The sequence below is a fragment of the Rhea americana genome, unplaced genomic scaffold, assembly GCF_003343005.1.
Source record: "Rhea americana isolate MKP2758 unplaced genomic scaffold, rheAme1 scaffold_197, whole genome shotgun sequence".
NCBI lineage: Eukaryota > Metazoa > Chordata > Aves > Rheiformes > Rheidae > Rhea > Rhea americana.
Genome location: NW_028186116.1, coordinates 916,817 through 935,798, shown reverse-complemented (window position 1 = coordinate 935,798; position 18,982 = coordinate 916,817). Strand labels below are relative to the sequence as shown.

Below are 18,982 nucleotides of genomic sequence, written 5' to 3'. Positions count from 1 at the left end.
AAAATTTAGTTACTCAAAAATCCTTTCCCAGATTGAGGTATTGTGCTGGCTCCACACTAGCCTTACATTTCATTTGCTTTGCTATCAATCTGTTGTGTCCCCCCACCTCCCTCCCTCCAATTCATTTAAAATTGTTTTTGGAGAAAATCCATTTGGCTTTAGTTCATGCCCATGCATTTCTAGTCATTCACATACATGCTCACTCCAATTGGTAAGAACAAATGGCCAACATACATAAACACCTGGTATACTCCATACACACTCCAGCAACACAAGCTTGGAAAGAAATCCAAGTCTTCATGGGAAAAGAACCCCAAGAGGACAAATGCAGTGGAGTTTAGAACAAAACAGGCTGGTTTTTAAGGCAGAAAAGTTTGTCACAGCTAACTTGACCAGCACTGCTTGTCATTTAAGTTGTCAGCCTCATCACAGAAGCAGTCTTCCCACACACAGGTTAAAATATTCAGATAGAGGTCTTCCTTGAATTAAATACATGCTTTTTATGGCTTTCCCCAATAAAAGGAAAACTGATCAAACCTATCAGGAATTGCATAAAAAGAAAAGGCATGGATAGCTTGGCTGCAGTGTTGTGTTTGCTCATTTTGCATCATCCTGCACAAGCGCTTCACAATTATGGCTACAGTGACAATTTTGGTCCTTCCAAGTTTTTTCTTCCTACCAGTCTAGGTTCTCCCAAAGGTTAAAGGAAGTGCTGTGGCACAAAAAAGGGTTACTGAAACATTGCACAGAGGTGATGTCAGAAGTCATGTTAGCGTCAGAACTGTCTGAGCTTTCCCAAGTTTAGGAACTAACATCTTTCTCTGCATTTCAAGGGTTATCTGATAAAAACAGAAAAAGACAGAATTGTGCCATCTTCTGTTGTTGCCGTGTTGTTCTTCTAACTGGATACCTTTCCCTGCTCTTTTCTTGGCTAATTCTAGCACTATGGGCACAGCATCTCCACAAGAGGGAGGGGAAGACATGCACAAGACTGCAAATTTCTTTGGAACAGGGCAGCAGAGCCAACACTAACCCTGCTCAAAAATATCACCTCGCTCTAGTGCCAGCTCAGGGTGTTTCCAGACCCTAAAGACTCCTACTGAAGTTTTCARGGGAACTGCAAAGGCCTATGCCAAAAGATAATCTAAGCAGCCAGACTGCACAGCAGCATCCCCGATGGCCTGCGAGGAACTYTAAATCCAGCCAGTTCAGTCACTGTATTTAGCTAGTTCAGCAGGATCTTGGAGTACTAGGATAAATRCTTAATGAATCATTCATCTTTACTCATGTCATCAAAAATACTATCAGCTCCTTGAAAAACACTAAGTATTTTATCTGTATTTTCCTGTAATTTTATTCATAGCAATCAACTCTGCATGCTCCAAAACAGTAATTCTACTGTGGTTTAAACAATTACCCTAAGCTACCAAGTTCTCTTTTCACCTGCTACTTAACAAAACTATGCTACCATGTTCATACTCAGTTCTATAAGGCTTTCCCCTTGAGTTGGTGATTGGGTGATTCATGTTTTAGCTTCATTTGACAACGTTACRGTTGTTAATGTAGTGCACAATGAGATGTCACTTGGACATTAGTTATTACATCTGTTGCAGTAGTTTTGAAATTATTTGCTTTGAATCTTGACCATATAGAACACAATACACATGGGGAGATCAGCAATGTACAGAAGTGTGCCTGAAAGCTTTGATTTTTTTAAATGCACCCAGGCAGACAAGCTCTTTGGTACAGGAACTGCTTTCCCCTCCTTTTGATATGCAGCAGCTCTACTTAACCACTGCCTCACTCGGTCTTCCCTTCTGTCTGTAATCAAAGATGCATCTTGGTGGGAATAGGCAGAGAAGAAGTCTGCATTATAGATTAGCATGAAATATAGCTTAGTCTTAATTAAAATTGTCAGGGGTTTTAGTTATTTAGTTTAAAAGTTAGTTTGTGCCAAAAATCTGTATGCTCAACTTTCAGCCTGAAGTCATTATTTAAGCTTGCTTTAAAAACAGACTAAGCTATGGAAGCTGTCAAGCTGTTAGCTAGACTTACTTGAGCAGACGAGAAGGGTTAGTTTGCTAGACTGCTATGCTGATAAGAAAGTGTTGCTATTTGTTTTTAAAATCTCCTTCTGCAGTATAATAATGAAAACTTCACTCCTGACCTAGGAGATGAGAGGTTCTTCAGTGAAACAGCTACAGAATACCAAAAACACATCTCCTACTTCTGCTAGACTTGAAGGATTCAGTTTCTTACAAACTGAAAAAAAGAAAAATGCTGAAAATTTCATGCATCTCTTAAAAAATTAAATTTGAATTCGTATTTTCAAAAGCTAGATTTCTTTTTAATGTTTGAAATGATTATCCCAGCAAAAATGATTACTAAAAAAACCCTTTCGCTTCCTTTGTGCTACTCTTACATGCATGTTGTTTCCATTGGGTTTTGAGAATTGGTACTTGCCTAGAACTGAACAACTGGCTGTGAAACTTGCAACAGAAATGACAAGCCTAAGCATCCTTTCAAGCCTTAAAAACTATGTTATATTTATGAGATCAGTACACTTGAAACATGAATTTCCCTTGAAGACTACATTTTCCTTTTTGGGGTTTTTCCCCCCCCCCCCTTCCCAGGCTTGTCTTGCCACTCAGCASTGCTGAGAAATAAGATAAACAGGAATGTGATACCAACCGTGAACTGCCGGTTCTGTCGTCGCCGTTGTGTCTACACACGGGAACAGAGGATTGGAGGAAGGGAAGAAACAGGAGGAACAGCATGCAAAAAAAGGGAAAATGGAAAAAATGGAACAGATAATATATGAGCAAGCTTTCAAAGAACATTGCGTGACAAGCAATAATAAAATGAAAGGCAAAAAGCATTTGAAGTGAGTTGCACTGTTTAGAAGACATGCCTCGAGTTCAAAAGCTATAAGCCTGAGGAAAACAGTAAATTTTGCATTTTTTCCAGGAGCCTTGGCAGCAGAACAATTACTGGTGGTTGCAGAGTTAAGGGAACACAAGATGGGGGAAAGGGGGGGACACACCAAAGCCAACTCTTTAGTTGGTAAGCACCAAAACAGAGGCTCAAGACCAGGACAAGAGAGCTAACACTCGAAAAACACTTTTATACATTCAAACATTGCCTTCGTGAGACCATTCCCTCCAGTCCCTGCTCCAGTTACCTGATCATCAGCAGTCACTGAATCAATCAGTTTCTAATTTCTTCTCCTCTTCGTCCAATGCAGGAGACTTCCAGGCACTTTAATACAGGGCGTAATTTCTGCATCCAGAACATTTTAGAGTTGGGAAGCAGATGATAAAACTGACAAGACTCTTTGAACTCACACACCTAGTACTCTCAGAGCGCGTTAAATGCAGAAGCGGTCTTTTTACCTTGGCTACGTTGAATCATGCACCAAGGCGTGTGGGTTTTCTCAAAGTAAAATAAAGTTATTTTAGAAAGTGCARGTAGCTATCATCAGTCTTTCCCTGAATTCTGGGCACTAATTTCAGTTTTCTGCACTAAATCCTCAGGTGAACATGTGTGTGTGTAGTTTAGGTGGCTAGAAAGTACTTGTAATTCTAATATATTAGAGCTGTTAATCTGAAGCTGAGTTCACTTCTTATTTATTGTCTGCCACACAGGTCATTTCTTGGGAGTTGCCACCTTGCCAACTGAGAGACATTTCATCTCTTCACTTTAGGAACAGGCAGTTTTAGAGACCAGCCCAAATTCAAAGGTCTTCCCAAACAGCTCTGCTCTGACAGTACCCTGTTATTTTCAAACTCTTCCACACCAACGGATCCAATCATGTTTCATCCCATTCTCTATAGTACTGGCTTATTTATTGACAAATCTATTTCTTAATATTAATCTGGTTGTACATATCTTTGTGATGAACACAGCATTTCCGAATCACGTGTATGTGCTAGGCTGCCTCTTAAGAGCATAACCGCGAGTTTGCAAATGCCTACAGGTACTCTGAAGCCGTCAGGAAAGCCTAGATGGGGTTGCTCACGAAGACAGGGTTTCCCAAAACTCCCCTTGGTTCCATGCAGGCAATGTTTAAATGAATAAAACCATGAGAGTAAACGTAGAGAAACACTCTACCACATCTTTCCGCAAACTAGCCTAGAATTTTAGTTCGAGTGTAACACTAAGCACTTCACATGGCATTTCCCCTCAGTTAACGTGCTGTCCAGAGCGCCGCAGGAATGGCAGCCTTTCTGCACGCTCAGGGGCAGCAGTGGAAAAACGAGCGCCCATTCCTTTGTAATGTAGCTGAGGACAGCCCAAGTCTCAATTTCTGGAGCCCCAATGAAGACAAGAATCATACAAAGAATACACAATACTTACAAAGTCTGCATGCTTTAAATATCATAACAAATAAACCCTGCACAATTTAACAAACTACACCAAGATTTGCATAACAGGTTATCAAGCCATCAATAGTCTGTTCCCACTGCCAACGTATACTTTTCTCATCTTGGCAATCAAATCTAACACATACTTAAGTATGCTAGCACTTACTCTCCTGCTGGGAGCTCTGGTGAAGGCAGTAAGGGAAGCCTTCCAAAACAAAAATGGGAGCAAGAGCAGGACTTTTTGTTGGTGTTGGTTTTTGAGTAGCAGTACCAAAATAATGCCTTCATTTCAGCTAAGCAAATAGTGAAGGGGGAAAATGGTGGTGAAGGCAGGGGGGAGTTGTGTTTAGAAAGAATTATAAAACTGAGTATAAATTCCTGAAATAGTATCCTGGCATCTATAAATAGTCTCAATTTACTGTCTTCCTGAAATAAAAAAAGTTACGTCAGCTTTTACACTAAATAGAAAATCTGCTGAAAGCAAACTTGTATTCACATGCTGGAAGAGATATTAGTCAAGAAACAGTGCAAACTGGACAGTGCATCTCGCTTCCCCATCTGGGGACAGAGACCAACAGGTTACGAAAAATAAAGTTCTCAAGCAGTTATAAGTGCGAACAAATATCCAAGTCAAACAACATGTTGGCTGCAGCTGGAATGACAAAGTTATGATTAGCAAATGGTTTGGATGATTGCAATAGGAAACACAGACCAGTTAAAGTTTAGAATGAATTTTCTGGAAGTCCTTTTCAATCCCAGAGTCTTCTTGGAGAAGAAGGATTGTAGGTACATAGTGCACCAAAGAGGAATAATCTCAGGTTAAAAGACTTGCAATAAAACAAAGAATCCCCCCACACCACCACCACCACACACACACATGCACACACACTACTACTACAAAGGAGAGAAAAATTGTCACTGTTGCTTTGGTATGAAATTAATAAATATATGTAAAACTGCAGAAATCTCAAACTTCACTACTGTTGTGCTGTACATAAGGAGGAATATCCCAGACCCTACAAAAGTCACTGCTAAGACACCCTATAATTTTAACACAAATTGGCTAACTTGAAAACTGCTTTTTTTGAATTCCAAGTAAATGCGCCTACATTTACTTCATTTTCAAGAATAATCACGTTTATACATCAGCCTAGAAATCTAGAACCCCAGAGATAAGATTTGTCCTCAATTCTGGAAAAAAGAAAAATTTCATCCCCCCTCCTCCTCAAATGCAGAGTGAAAAGAACGTATTTGCTGTTTCTGACTTAACTAAGGTTCAGCAAAGCCCACGAAAGACACTGCTGTCACCAAAAAGCACAGTTCTGGTTCCCAGCAATAGGTGCGAACAGCAGTCACACAAAGTTTATGCTCATCATTCAAGACGATCAGTTGATGCTAACCAGGCTCACGTTACGAGATGAGGCAAAGAGGAGAAGCCAAAAGCCCATAAACAAAGAGGTTCAATGTGGTACTTCTCATCTTAAGATAAAGATGRAACAAAGATAAGGCTTCTCTTCTTGATTTTAATCAATAAGGCTCAACAAAATTTACTTTATGCCAAGAAGTAAAAACGATGCAGTGATCTCAAAATCTACATGTGCATAAACAGTTTTCACTAGATGCCTGTTCTATACTTTAATTAATGAAAGAGGAGATTGCTGGCCTCCATAAGGCTCCACATTTCACTGTCATTTCTTTCTAGTACTGGTCATAAGGACTGTTTACTGTGGCCAGCACTCGAGTAAAGGCACCAACATATGACATGTTGGGATACAGGTGATGTTCTCTGCCAACTACGAAAATTCTCACAACGCTCAAGTTTTTAGGCACCCACCACTGCACTAAGTATTTACACACACACACTTATTTTAATTAGGCGTGTGTGTGTGTGTGTGTGTATATATAAGAATTATTGTAGTACAATTATTTATAATATATATAAAAGCAAGTTACTGCATGAAGGCATCAGTGTAAGACTGGAGTTACAAGCTCTACCACTATGCCTTAATTTTTTTCATTTGGATTTTCTCCAATACAAAACTGTTCACTGTTTGGCCTTTTAAACTAATCCGTAAGTTAGTTCACAACCTCAAACTGAACAAGCACTAGAGGAAAATTAAAATCCTAGTAACAAAACTAAATTCATGAAATTGCTTATTTCTTTCTTCAGTTGAACTACAGGTCTCCCACTTTATAAAAATATGCTAATACACTGACCCTTGAAAATTCACCACTATGGTAGAGGATCAGAATAGCACCTAATCATCAAAATGGCAAAATACTCATTTCATATATTTATATTTTTAATTTAAGGAGGTATAATTAAGTATAGATACCCACTCAATGTATTGCTTTAAAGACAAAAGCCAATCTGATAACTGATTTGTGGAGCTCATTTCTTCCCATAGACTATTTCATATCTACTGACTAGGACAAGCATAAATTCCTTAAYATTACTGTTTTCATAGTAGCCTTAAGTTACAGTGTTCAGCATTATAAACAGAAGATTATCACTGCTTTATTTCAAATTGCTAACAGTACTAGAAATGTTACAAAAATCCTCTCTGTTTCCATGCAACTAACACCTATTAGGTTGAAGCTTAACAGATACATTRCTCCTCAATCACGCTGCAAGTGGTCAGAGAGGCAAAGCAGCACAGAAACCCCCAAATGGTGCAAAACTGCAGCAGTCCCTTCCCTCRCTGAATATTTCTCCACAGAACGGATGTGGACGTACTTTGCGTTATGATAGGACAGAAGGAGTCTCCATGAGTGATTCCAACCTGTGCTGAAAGCTTTTGTGCGCAGGCATGTTGCAATGCACCCCAGAGACGGTCTGATTTGCAGACCAGATGTTCCACAAAAATAATCACAATCTGTACAGAAGTTTGGTGTGACAAGAACAAAAATATTTCTAAATGAGTGCTGCAGTTCAGGCTATGATTTTTAATGTTTTTTTTTTCCATAAAGCTCTGTAATGACTGTGGGCTTATTTAGATCCCAGCCTTGTAAACACAGCCAGAAGCAAACTACTCAGAATGTCACGGCAAAGTCCACAAGGTGCTTGAGGCATGGTACTCATCCACTCCACTCTCTTTGCTTCAACTGGACTCAAAGTGCCTTGTGATTTTGAGTGATGGCTCTAACGCAACACTAGAAGTCATGCGAAAACCTTGCAAACATCGACCTCTACTACCCTGTTTGCCAATAGTCAGATCACCTCTTCTCTGAGAAGGGACTGGGTTGGGGTCTTCTCCACAGCTTCCTCYAGCCCTCTTTCTTCAAAACATGCAAGTTTCCTGCAGAAATTACCATGCTGTCGTACAGCACTTGCGCTGCCTCTTCAGGGACAACACTGCACATGACAGTACTGTGTCTGCTGTCGACTGAAAGACTTACTAGAAGGCTGACCTAGTATTTCTTTACAGGTCTGTCAGTTATTCTCTTCCTTTATTCCCTTTAACGTGGGCACACACAGGATGAAAATGTCAGCAGAGCACAGTATCATCTATAAATTAACTTGACATTTTACCAGGGACAGGCAGAAGCTTCAACTGAAGGCAAGAGTTAAATAATATATAATTTGGGGAAACAAGTAGCTAAGCCAAGTCTCTGCACGGCCAAGTGCCGCGCGCCACAAAATGCCTAGATGCAGCGYGAGCTCACAGCACAACACGAGCGCCCGGCAGCTCTTCCTCGCGACTCCTGTGTTCTGCCCTGCAAGTCTCGCCCTGCACATGCATTTTTAACRTGCCATTCAGAACAGGAGGGAGAGAAAGCCATAGAAAGGGACAGGTATGGCACAGCCATTAAACATCCATGTTTAATTTGACYGAGAACAAACATGTTTGTTATTAAATTCTATACGAACAGCAACACCAGTTGCAAGTATTGGCCACCGTATCTGATTAGATATAAAGCCTATGACTCTACTAGGACACATGTACTTTAGTAGTACCCACACTGCCTCTTCTCCTCCCACAAAACTGTTGCAAGGTAATTTGAGCAAAGAGTRATTTTTATTGCATTCTTCCCACCTACCACCTTTTCAGATACTGCTGGAATAAATTCCATACAACTGTACTTTGTCACAAAACCAGCCGTAATCAGAAAAAAACAGSCTTCTACAGGAAATAAAATTGCTTTCATCATTTTAAGGAAGTTTTCTGGCACACGATTCATGGTTTTGAAAACATGTTACATYATCTCTTCTCAATAATCTGTTTTCCATGCATTGTTACTTTTTAGGTAGCTAAGGAGATGYGGTGATTTTTAACGAATCACACAATTAGCATCTATGCAGTCTTTCTCAAGTAGACATAAAAGAGCTTTGCTCTCCTCATTTGGAGCCACTAAGACACAACATGGCTCACACCGGCAAAAAGGTGAGCTCAACTAGGACATGATTCTCCCAAGAGCTGGTTTTCAGACTCAGCCTCACTCATTAATTCCTGCCTTGGAGCTCGTTTCTGAACAGCTTTGAGCAAAACAAAGCTTGCTTGGGTCTGCTTGCAAAAGACCCAATCTCAAGACAGAACTTGCAGTGTTTCTACAGCAAAGCTCTACGCTTCCYGAGAGAGTCCATCTGGGGAGGCACACATATTCCTTGCAATTTTCAAGCTAAAACCACTACCTACAATATCTCACAACTTCACCCCCACCTAAACGCATACATCTGCTACACTGTGTACACTTTAAAGGATTAGTTGATTTTAAAATATGGTCTAAAATTGCTTTAAAGTCATGCAGTGGTGCAAACTGCCAACTTGGCAATGATATTGTTGCAAGRTGGACAGCAGGGGTCCTGAAGAATCATGAACATCCCAGGCAAGGCAAGYAGAAGCATGTAACTTATACTAGGTGAGGTATGTGTGTGTCATACCCCCCAGGTGTCCGCTGAACTTGTTGCCAAGACACCAGCGAACTCTAGCTGCAGAGGAAAAGCATAGTAAATGCAAATGGCATATACAAATAATTCTATAGATACTAGAGTGCGAGGGTGCATTAGCTAAGCAAGTCCAGAAGGCAGCAAAATAATGTTTAAAAAGGTAAACAAAAATGCTCCACTCAATATTACATCCAAAAAGGAGGGCTTTTTTGTTACACCAAGAACCTTCATCTCCCAGGAAACAACAGCTGACCAGAACCTGTGTTTCAARTAAGGACTCTAGGGGTAATTCAAACTGTGCAGTTTACGCTGCTGTATTGTATCAYACATCTTAATGAACAAAGCCGTAAGGACAATATGAACTGATTGGAAAAAAAACGGGGGAGGCGCTTGCCAGCAATAACTGCCAAAACACCAAAGGGTGGTCAGAATACCAATGCAGCTGGAAGATATATAATATTCTAAAAAGAGCAAACTGTCATGCAGGAAACCTTTACAAGCACCTCCACTGAAGTAAAGCAACAGTGACAGAGGAAAAGCGTTAAAGGTCGTGCTGTTTTGGAAGCTTCACCACTGTTCATCTTTTCCTTCTCCTGAAAAAAGAAGGTATGTTAGCTTTTCAGAGTTTAGCCACAGTCTTCCCCCAAACCTCCGTGCCATAAAACTACTTTATCAACTCAGCGTGTCTTTGTAGGTGAAGTTTATAGCAGCAGTGATACAGGATTTTCATTTGTCAAGCAGAAGTTGCTGAGAACGGGACACTCAGCTCTAGACATGGGACTTCAGTGGGCTTGGGAAGGGCTTTTATGCTTACTGGGGAGTTTACTGCACAACAAGCTTTAGGAATAACGATCAGATTATTGTATACCTAAACGTACATAGATGTGTCTGTATACGTACATACTGATGTATGTATATATACACACTCCTATCTATACATACCTGCCATACCACCTACAAAAACCYGTTCCCTCCTACTTGCTGCACTGACAACTCTGCCTCTTCCTTGCTGAGCAGTATCTACCATTATTCAAAGGCAACTCTGAGGCAGGAATGCATTTTCATGTCATGTCTGAACACATTTTGAGTAGAAATACTTTATGTAAGCAAGTGAAAATGTCTATCATTTGCATCTACACAAAACAACTTATGCGGTGCAGAAGTGCAAATGGAGCCCTTTTGACTAGTTCTGTTATCTAATTTGCTCTGGATTCATTTTTCCCTGTCAAGACTAACTCCAATCACTCAGTAAAAATACATCCAGTAAGAACACTTTATAAGGGGCAGCTACTAGAGGTGGCAGCATAAACAGACATAAGCTTTGCACATGCAAAACTTGTTTAAATATAGGCCTGTCTGCTTATTTTAAATCAAGGATATTGTTTTTCAGTTGGTACAYTCCCCCACAGCTTCAGGGGGCACTAACTGGGCCAGTATTATACAAGAAACAGAAGGGAATAAAGGTGAAATAAGAGTGAAATCCTCCTCTTAAGCAGATGTTTTCAACATGACTGGCTAGAAGACTACTCACACCTAACTTGATCATGGAAACAAGAAACATTCCCATCTGCCAGCAAAGTAATTATGTCACAGCAGTCGAGTATTGCAACATTTTGGTGATGACAAGAATTCAGTTATCGATTGTCTCTTGAGGCTTTAAGAAGTGTTTCAGCACTCCTGTGCTACATAATTCTAGAGATTATGTTAGTCTGACCTAATTTTTTTCAGCTACAGAACCTTTTAAATACTAAAACCCAGAGGAAAGTGCATGCAGCTTCCTACTGTTTGCTTTTGAAGCTTATATGACCAACAATAGCCAGTAACTGTGGATTAATCAGTGTAGGCTAAAAATAGAAATCAATTTTGCTATCCCTTTGCCAGACGTGGCTATCAAGTTACGTTTAGCAGATTGCCTGGTCTCTGCAGAAACTCGTATTGAAAATACGGTGTTCTGTAACCTTTAATCTGTGGCATGAAGAGCACACGTTAAATTCCACAACTGCAACCTTCAGGATGAGATAAATACATACATAGCTGCTTGCCAAACACACAACAGCTTCCATCAAAGACACGGATTCCTAAAGCAGGTCTGGCAGCAATTTTGGTTCAAAACCTGCGCTAGTGCTAATTCATTCACTTGTGCAAAGTCATATTGTGCAGAGAGGGAATACAGCTCCCAAGATCAAGASGTTAAAGCAGCTGTGAGATTTCTTCAAACCACGAGCCAGAGTCCCACAGTGGAACATTCTGGAAATAGATAACCAGGCCACAGAGCTGGACATGGCCTTAACTAGAGTCAAGGAAAAAACAAACAAAAACAAAAAACCTAAACCAAACAGCCTCTCTTCTAACTTGGCTGCATTCACACTGACAAGTTGCACCAGATTTGTTGACAAGGATAATGACAAAGCACAAACAGTGCTCAAATACTATTTTGTGAATGTCAGCATAGAATCAGCCTTTTAATACAACTATTAAAAAGGTAAAATTCTATGCTGGAGCATCCATTTTCCTGGACTTGAGACAATCATGTCACTTGGTCAACAAACATACAAAACAAACATACAACACAAAAAAGAGACTAAGCCTTAGTTTTCTTTTGAGGGAAAAGCAACCTGAACTTGTGGGCAGAACACATAAGGYCACATGTCAAGAAGATCCAGTGTTAAATCAGTGTAAGAGAAGAGAATACATAAATTTTTCTTATACCTTCTTATTAACAAACCTTCTTCCTACAAATCACAAGCAGTAACTGCTGGTTATCAGTGAAAAATATTACTGTTTCATTACATTTCTGTGCTCCTCAGCAGTTCAAAGCCAACACAGAAAAGCATCAGGGAGGAGAAGGAATCCTGTCCATTCTTTGTCAACAGGGTGGCAACAAACTTGCCATTGTAGATTCTCCATGGCTGAGGAGAGGGAAAGGTGTGAGAAAAGCAGTCTGGCCACACACTTCTGATTCCACCATTTTGCTTGTGAAGGGAATAAATTAAGAACTGCTCATCAGTGAACCTTTGTACGTGCCTGCAATCATTTTTTTCCAATTCATTCATACTTCCAACCACCTCAGAAATGGTAGTTCTGGTCCTCTATTCAAGGAAACAGCCCATGCTGAAAGTTACTGAGAAGAAATAGGTGGAAGAATTTTATGTCCAAAGGCCCTCAATTCCTGAAAGACCTTTGACAGCATGGAGTCAGTTCTTCTCAGTATAGGGTCATTCTCAGTAACCACAATCCACTAAGCTCAGTGGGGTAAAAAGCGAGGAACAGGAATTTCATCTTAATGAACATAAATGTCCTGGTGTTTGAGCACTGGGAGTTATTAGATGGTGATAACTCACCTGCTGCATGTGGGAATGTCACGTTGGTAACTCATGTGCTAAGAAAATCCTGTGATTCTCACGTGTCTCTCAAGAAACCCTAGGAGCTAAATTTATATTAATAGGGTTAAGGTTTGAACACTGGTTGTGATACAGCGTAAGGGAAGATAGGCTAGAGAGGAGAGGGATGAAGGAACTGCATGGAGGGAGACAAAAACTGAACTTCCTCACATCCTACGGAAGAGTTAACAGTGCTCTGGTGCACTGGGAAGAGTCAGCAACACAGGATGGAGGAAAACAGCTTCCACAAAAATGACAAGATTGGAAAAATCTATCCCTATCCATCCACATTCAAAGCAAACTTTTGTAGGAAGACTTTGGAAATGTTTTCTTACAAATAGCAGTATGGACTCAGAAGACCCCTTCTTTAATTACCAAAGTTTTGAGCTACCTCCTAAATAGGTAATGGACACCACTGACTAATCAGCTTGGCAGAAACACTGCTGGGCCTGGTATCAAAACAGAGACACCATAATGGTTGCAATATAATTACATTTTAAAACAACTCAGAAGGAATTCTTGGTGATAGCGATCTCTGGTTTCAGGAAGAATCCACCTCTCCTTACTTTTAGTATGAAAAAACCTAGAAAACTATTGTGAAGAGGGCCTAGAAGCTACTTAAAATTCATAAACAAATTGCAACAAGTGCAGCAGGAGAGCAAACCATACTGCTATTTACTATTAACTGCTTCAGATTTTGAAATAGCAGGTGAGTCTCATATGCACCTTTAAAGGAAGTGTGATGGCGAGCCCTAGAACAACATGCTGATAACAATTCAGTTCCAGGGAAAAGGACAATCATTAATGGTAGTGGGCACTGCCATAAAGATAGCTGGGTCAAACAAGCATAAAGACAAATTCTTCCTTCAGCTTTCTATAATTCACTGTAAGCATTAAAAAAATACTGTAAAACAACAGAAAACTATGTTCATTTACCCCTGAGGCACACTGGACCAAGTTTCTCTGCAAAAGGCTCTTAACGAGACTTTGAAATAGTAAGGTGAAAGCTTAAAACCTATTGTGAAACAAAAACTGGTTAAGAGATTAAAAACAGGTAATTAAAATAAAATGACCACATCACAAAATAGAAAGACATTCACTGCAGAGTACCCCAAGTATCAGAACTCAGGTGCCTGGAGTTCAGTATATTAATGACCACCTGGAAAGAGGAAGACAGAAAATGGCAAAGTCTGCACAACACAATGGTGGATGGAAGACATTACACAAGGTGCATATTAAGGCACATTGGAAGAAAAGACTTCAATTGCTTGTCCATGCTAGTAGAGTCTGATCTGGTTGTAGAAGTCTCAGAAGGAAAAAAGCCACACAACACCCCAAACAGGACAGTTAGAATCAGCTGAGGAAAGTCATAAAAATAAATAAAATGTAACCTATTTATAAAAGGGATGGTGTACAGCAACARTAAGTGTTATGCCATTAGATACTCAACAGTCCATTCGCACCTTCAGTTTGTCACACCTCTACCTCCAAAAAAAAGAAAAAAAGAAAAAGAAAAAAAAGGTAGCAAAAGCAGCAGTTGAAATAGAAAAATAGAAAAGATCAGAAAATGACAATGAAAATGATTAGAGAGAAATCAAAAAGGTCTTCCTTATGAATGTATAGAGAGTCAGGTCTAGCAAGGAAATATGATAGATGTGGGTAAAACAGATGTGTCTCATGATCAGCTGAGTGTTTTTATTCATCTTTTCTTAGACTACAGGGGAAAGCTCAAAATTCTAAAAGCCAACGCTTCAAAAATGGTCATATAGCTCTTTTCTGATTCAATGTAAAATGACTGATGGAATTCATATTTCTAAGAGGGAAGTAGACAGCTTATTATAGTAATTCAGAAAAAGAGTAAACATCTATGTATGAGAATAAGCATCTASAGTCATAGTAGGTGGAGTAAATTACTTAAGACCAAACTTCATGCTTCCAAGTATAAATTGCTCAGAAATTGCTACTGATGGAGTTGAGAATGAAATTTATGACTCACTTGCCATATTAAATGAGTTTTAAGGCCATTTATACCCTTCATTTCAAAGTACCCAATATTCGCCACCAGTATCTGCATTAATAGCTTTTTCTGACATGGCAATTTCCATGTTTCAGAAACACCTGCAGTCAGGACAATCCAACTTGTTCAACTGCCAGATCAGGACTCATGCAGTACAGTGGGTGCATTTGAGAAAAAAATTCAACTGCTTTGATTGTTTTTCCCCAGGCTTCAAGCTCTGCTAATATACATAAAAAGACAACACGCATTCAGGACATTTCCAATGGTTATGAAGGTACCATACCTGTGATGGTGGTAGGGATGGTGGTGGTAGTGGTGGTGGTTGTTGTGGGAGGAGGGATAGTTGTGGGGGGATCTGGATAAAATATAAAAAGGAAAATAATAAAAAAAGCAAATTAAGAAAAAACAAGCAGAACACAACAGTGATCAATAATGATCAGAGAAAAACAAGGACACTAAGAAGCAGCATGGCTGTTGGAAGCCTTCCCTYCTCCAAAACCAGGTGGTAACTTTTCCAGTTGGCTTTAAAGACCAAGGGCCAGATCCTCAAGAGCTTTAAATTGTTTGAGCTCAATTCACATTGAGGGAGCTCTGCACAGACTTACTATAGCTGGAGAATCTGGCCCAGAGACACCCTCCCCCTTCTGCCTTCTACAATGCTTAAAAAAATAAATAAAATAAAATAAAACCCAGCATAAATTAGTCAATGAGAGAAAGAAAGATGGAATGGAAGAGCCATAAGAAAAATAAACTGCACGCTTTCCATGACAAGAAAGAAAAAAAAAAAAGTTTACCATGTACAGAGACAGACAATGGTGCTTTGTTGTTTTTCTACAAATACATTTGAAAATCCAGGTGGGAGGTTTATGTGAAGGGCCCTGCTGTGCTTAACAGACTAAATATCAACAGCACATGACTATATCTCACTTTTTTCCCATGGCTGTTAACTTTACACTATTCTTCCTCAATGAATACACGTCAGTAGAACGTTAAAAGCTACTTTTAAAGATAGTAATAAATAAAAAGAAATGAGAATGACATTACTAAATATCAATTTCAAGGCATGGAAAATTTCATCACGATCTTATAAAAAAGCCAATATTTTGCTGATAATTTTAATACAGTTGCTTTTGTTAATACAGCATCTTCAGTGCAAAGCACAGATACTGACATATTTCTTTGTAACTAGTAACTATTTCTACAGAAGACTTGACCTGTTAAAACTGATAAACACTGCCACTCTCTTTACAGTATTTATATTATGTACAGGGGCACATCCTCATCAAAACTACTGAGCAGAAGGCTGACATGAGAAGATGTAAAAGAAAACATATATATCAATGCCCAAATGATCAAACTGAATGCGTTAAGCAGTCAGGAAGACTTTGAACTAAGGATTCATTCTGCAATAACAGAGCATGAAACAGTTCTTAGGCTTTTGATTTTAAATTTCCTCTAAAGTATGTCAACTTTTCATCACTAACCCATCTGCTTCTCTTTTATCTCCAAGTGAGCTCTCAGATTCCCTAATTAATACATCTGAACTTGAATTACCTGCTGCACCTTTGTGTCCGTACAGCTTCCCCAAAGTTAAGAAACATTACCTTGGAGTTTTTGCTTCACTGTGAAGGCAGCTACAAAAGGGGTCATTCATGAGGACTGCCGCTTCGGCCTCCTACATTCAAAATATCTCAGTCTCTGCATTCACAACAGAGAACTTTAGTTACCTTTTTTGCCCAGGGCTAGGCTGACAAGATACTGCAGGGTCTCCTTGCTACCAATGAATAATGAAACTACTCAAGTGCAGGAAGGAAGACCCTGTCCTTGTCCACATCCATTAGCTTGGTGGAAACTCAGCTCAGTTCCAAACTATCCTAGGGGAAAATGCTATAGAGTAGGCTGCATGTTGGTAATAGCAAAAGCAATTGTGCACTAATTACACTAGAAGCTTCCAGAATGTGTGTCTGCCTGCTCCCACTGTGAGGAAAAGCGTGAAATGAGTTTTAAAAATAAACACATTTTCAGTTTCTGTCAATGTGATTAGACATCCTTCTAATCACAGAGGAAGGTGTGTTAAGCACAGATCAGCAGCAGTTATTTTGCAAGCCCTGGCCACTGGAAATCATTTGCACTTAATACCATTTATCTGTAGATGCATTAGTTTTACATGGAGGCTAGTCAGCCTCACTCCTCATGGAGAGGTGCCAGGCCCCAAAGCTCTGCTGCAGTTACAGTTACTCCATTGCAACACCTCAGGTGTTGAGAAGCCATAATTCCACCCCACCCACTACTAAAATTAATTTGATATGGTGGGGAGAGTACTGCACTGACAACTGATAAGAAGCAGTCCTACCTAATCCACAGATAGAGGGTGGGCATCTAGGCACATCCTCCTATTAATTTTCACACTATCCCTATGGAGACATTTTGGCAGGGATACATATTGCTCTGCCTACATAATATTCCTTGTCCTCTGGTGGGTAAAGTGCCAAATTTAGTAAAAATGGAGAAGTAAATGTCTCCCATTGACAAGCACAGCAAGTTCATCAGCTCATTTCCACACAGTGGCGCTTATTTTCCTTTAGACAACTTGCAGTTAGGCTCTGCACCCAACTGCTTCAAGACACAGCTGCCCAACCACTTCCACTAGACCAACATCTCTAAACCTGGATCTTAAATTAAGGGTTAAAGAAGTCTTCAKGTTGTCCAGAGTGCTGAATTCTAGTGGGACACCCCCAGTCTTGCAGAAATATCACACAATGGGATGTGAAACAATTATTTGACCATGCCTTCCCGACAGACCATGAAAAGCCTTTATACACGCTAAAAGGTCAGGTGCCTGCAGGTTAACATGCCTTGGGAATTTGTATTATCTTTAAAATAATACTGTCTCAAGCGTTCTCCTGTGAATTTAATCCTGAAGGGGAGAGTGCTGCTTAATTTCTATATAGTCTAGTTCTTGTCCATATCACAGATGCAGAATAATTAACAAGCGTGTGAGTTAATAAGAGCTCAGAATGGTTTATTCTGACCACATTTAAAGGCCAGAATTGAGTTCTGTCCCCAGGGCCCACTGAGTCACTGGTGCCTGCAGGAACAGATACATTTCAGCCAGGTCCTTTGTAATGGCTGTTCCCAAGCCTTATGCGAACTGGACTAAGATCAGTTCATTTAACACTGGTGAGGCTGAATTTGGCATTCACTTGAAACAAAACAGGTATGTAAAACTAGGCAAGGAAGTAAAAACCTCAACCCTTCTACAACYGCTTTACTCCAGTAGCTTGCTGTAGTTCTAATCTCATATGGAGTCATTTGTTTCCTACACACTCTAAGTTCTTTATAGTTTCTCCACAACATTAGCTGTTTCTTTAAACACTTTTATAAATATTTTTAATACCATAAGCATATAAACTATGCCATCATAGAAGTACATTTTGTATTTCATTACAAAAACTGGAGTCTTTTGGTGCTACAGACACTAGAARACTACTCAAGTGATGCAGTATACAAGTTCACTTTCAGCTTGAAATCACAATTTTGATGTTTGTTTTGGTCTTCAGGAAAGTTTCCAAAACTGGGCCTAAAACTGGTCATGTGTAAGTGGCACTTGGATAAGCGAGCAAGATGTCAGGATCTTGATTGTTCTTCCGACCAGTGCAGGCACAAGAGAATTTGGWCTGCAGAGCTCCAAAGGGTTGTTGCATGAAACGAATCTCAAACCAAAGCAAGTTACTGTCCCATCTGAATAACAGGCAATATCCACCACAAGCTTAGCTCAGCCACACAGTAACCACCCTCACAGATAAGCAAGGTTGCTAACAGATAAGTTTTTAAACATGTAGCCCAAGGGAATTATTCATAACTAAACTGGGGGATCACTCTTCAAGTGCCTACTGAATCTTCATTATATGCAAGACCTCTGTGACAAGAGCACAACAAGGTTTAAAGCAATGGTGAAATAATACAGAGGAACTGAAGAATTAAAGTAGGTACTTAATAGCACTTAAAAAAGATGCCGAGACATGTTTTAGTGTCTGCTCAGCAGCCAAAAATAGGCTTAAGACATCTCATTCCTCCAGTTTATTTACTGGTTTGCAATTATCTGAGTATGCTGGCTGATTCTTCAGTAATTTAGCTTGCTAATAAAAGACCTGAAAAAAAAACAAACCTGTACCATTGCTGCAGATACTGAAAAAGGGATCAGATGAAACACAAAGGAAAAATGAACTACTGGAGAAGTCCTATAAAGACTGCTAGGGTGCAGAACTTCAAAGTTCTCCTCGTGCCCCTGTTCTGATCTTTCCATATGCTTCAGCTGATGTTTTAGGACTGT

General features: G+C 39.7%; 1 protein-coding gene across 1 annotated transcript in view; it reads right to left on the bottom strand.

The window, feature by feature from the left end:
• The window catches only part of CADM1 (cell adhesion molecule 1), a gene marked incomplete at its 5' end in the record, with an annotated part of 203,480 nt that overhangs the window by 19,743 nt on the left and 164,755 nt on the right, over positions 1-18,982 (bottom strand). The window contains 2 exons of the mRNA XM_085303160.1: positions 2,692-2,724; positions 14,933-15,004. Coding sequence (XP_085159286.1) covers positions 2,692-2,724; positions 14,933-15,004 — 105 coding nt within the window. The remainder of the gene's footprint in view (positions 1-2,691; positions 2,725-14,932; positions 15,005-18,982) is intronic.